The 2,177-nt window shown below is 43.0% G+C and overlaps 1 protein-coding gene across 1 annotated transcript in view; it reads left to right on the top strand.

Annotated features, from left to right (window-relative positions):
• LOC101846762 (protein argonaute-1) overlaps positions 1-2,177 on the top strand; it is a 54,306-nt gene that overhangs the window by 44,707 nt on the left and 7,422 nt on the right. Inside the window, exons 18-19 of the mRNA XM_013087288.2 lie at positions 220-310; positions 1,350-1,544. Coding sequence (XP_012942742.1) covers positions 220-310; positions 1,350-1,544 — 286 coding nt within the window. The remainder of the gene's footprint in view (positions 1-219; positions 311-1,349; positions 1,545-2,177) is intronic.

Genomic DNA, 2,177 nt, shown 5'->3' with positions numbered 1-2,177 from the left:
GCTCAACACTTTTCATATTCATTTAAGAACACATTTAGTCTGTTAGTCTGATGATGTTTACTACATTTTTCCGCGTCAAACCTGTCGTCCTTATCTCTCCTCCTTTTTATTGTATATTACCCTCTATGAACACCTCGGGTCTTCACCACTTTTATTACCTACTTGTGTTACAAGTGCCGTAAAACTCTTACTTAAACTACAACCATCGGTTCCTCACAGGCCTCGTGTGTTCAGAGAGCCAATCATCTTCCTTGGTGCTGACGTGACCCACCCCCCCGCTGGCGACACCCTCAAGCCTTCAATTGCTGCCGTGAGTACACAAGAGGCTAGACGCGATTCACTATCGGAAAGACTGGATGTGACTATAAGAATAAGAATATTTGCATTTACAATGTATGTATATATATAGCTCATATCCTTGCTGTGAAGCGTGGGTGGTTGGCGGGTGCTCTGGTGTGGTTTGCTTCTTTTTTCCTGTCAAACGTCTATTGTCTTCGTCTCCCCTCCTCCTTTTTTGTGTTTGTTACTCTCTTGTAACACCTCTAATCTTCGGCACTTCTATGACCTTATTGTGTTGCAAGTGCCGTAAAACTCTTACCAGAACTAAAAACTTACTCTGAAGCAGGCGTGGCCAAACTACAGCTCGCAAATAGTTTCAGTCTGGCCAGCAAATCAGCCGTGTAATGAATGTGGCCCTCTCTGTGAGTTTATAATTAATGAAAAACATACAACTGTCCATCTTGAAAATTAAAATCGATGGTTTCCAGCCCAGCTGGGAAAAATAGGTGTAACATTTTATCTCATGAAATTCCCTTGAATGACATGCTGTTGTGTCCGTTTCAGTCTTTTTTTTTTTTAAGAGCTTTGCTTGGTATTTCAACCAATTTCACGCAATTTTTTCCTGCTTTGGCCTGCGATATATTCAGAATCACTTCATCCAGCCTGCGACATGGATACACATCTCCATGCCCGCTCTACAGCATTCACTCTACACTTTACAACTAGTATATTGGTGATTTGCTTCTTCATTCCTATCAAACGTCTGGCGTCATTATCTCTCTTCCTTCTTTTTTATGTTTGTTACTCTCTTGTAATTGTAACACTTCTAGTCTTCGGCACTTATATGACGTAATTGTGTTGCAAGTGCCGAAAAATGCTTACTAAAACATAAAACATCCTCTCTGTTTTTCTCTCTCCACTTTCTCTGTAACACGTGTAAGTGAAATAATCAACCTCGAATCAATCTCATCATCCCTAGCATTTTGATCCCTTTTAGTCAAGACTTTGCCTCCATTCTTCTCTGCGGGTGATAATAACGATTATGCTACTGGCGTGTTTACAACCTGTAGGTTGTCGGCAGCATGGACGCTCACCCCAGTCGCTACTCGGCCACAGTTCGAATCCAGGAGCACCGGCAGGAGATCATCCGCGACCTGGCCACGATGGTGAAAGACCTGCTTATCCAGTTCTACCGCTCCACCAGCTTCAAGCCCACCCGGATCATCCTCTACCGCGACGGCGTCAGTGAGGGACAGTTCCAATCCGTAAGGGAAAATGTGCGGCTGGCATTTGTTTGTTATTTTATTTTTGAGTTTAGCCCTTTCAGTTCAGAAGCATTTCCATTTACATTAGTACAGACAAGGCAGGTGGTTGGCAGGTGCTGCTGGTAGGTCCTACTTCTTTACTTTCCCTCAGTTGTTTCTGTCTGTCTGTCTTACTTTTTCCAAATACAAAATGATGATTATTGCGTCGATGTGCTTCTTTTTACTCAAGCTCAAAGCAAGCACAGATGAGCAAAATATTCCTTCAAGAGAGATTTTAACAATGGCACAAGATATTTCCCATTATTAATTAAGGATAAGATACTGCATAAGTTGCAAACACGTCTTCCATCTTCTGTAAACCAGTGGTGAGATCGTCTTCATCTCCCCTATTTCTTTTTTGTTTTTGTGTTTGTTTCTCTCTTGTAACTCCTTTAACTCACTTCAGACGGGTCACACAACAGTTGCGTGACCCCCGCCGCGACGGGTCTCACAAGCCCTGCGTGACCAACTTTGGAATTTTTTTTTCGCTCTACAAATCACGCATGGATCGCGAGACCCGCCTCGTACGCTTGTTTGGCCAAGCCTGAGCTACTTAGACTTCGTTTCGTATCTCTGGGGCCGGTAGTTTTTAAG

Source organism: Aplysia californica, unplaced genomic scaffold (assembly GCF_000002075.1).
Source record: "Aplysia californica isolate F4 #8 unplaced genomic scaffold, AplCal3.0 scaffold00570, whole genome shotgun sequence".
In the NCBI taxonomy this organism is placed as follows: domain Eukaryota; kingdom Metazoa; phylum Mollusca; class Gastropoda; order Aplysiida; family Aplysiidae; genus Aplysia; species Aplysia californica.
Note: the sequence above shows the minus strand (reverse complement) of the source record. Positions and strands in the feature narration are given on the sequence as shown.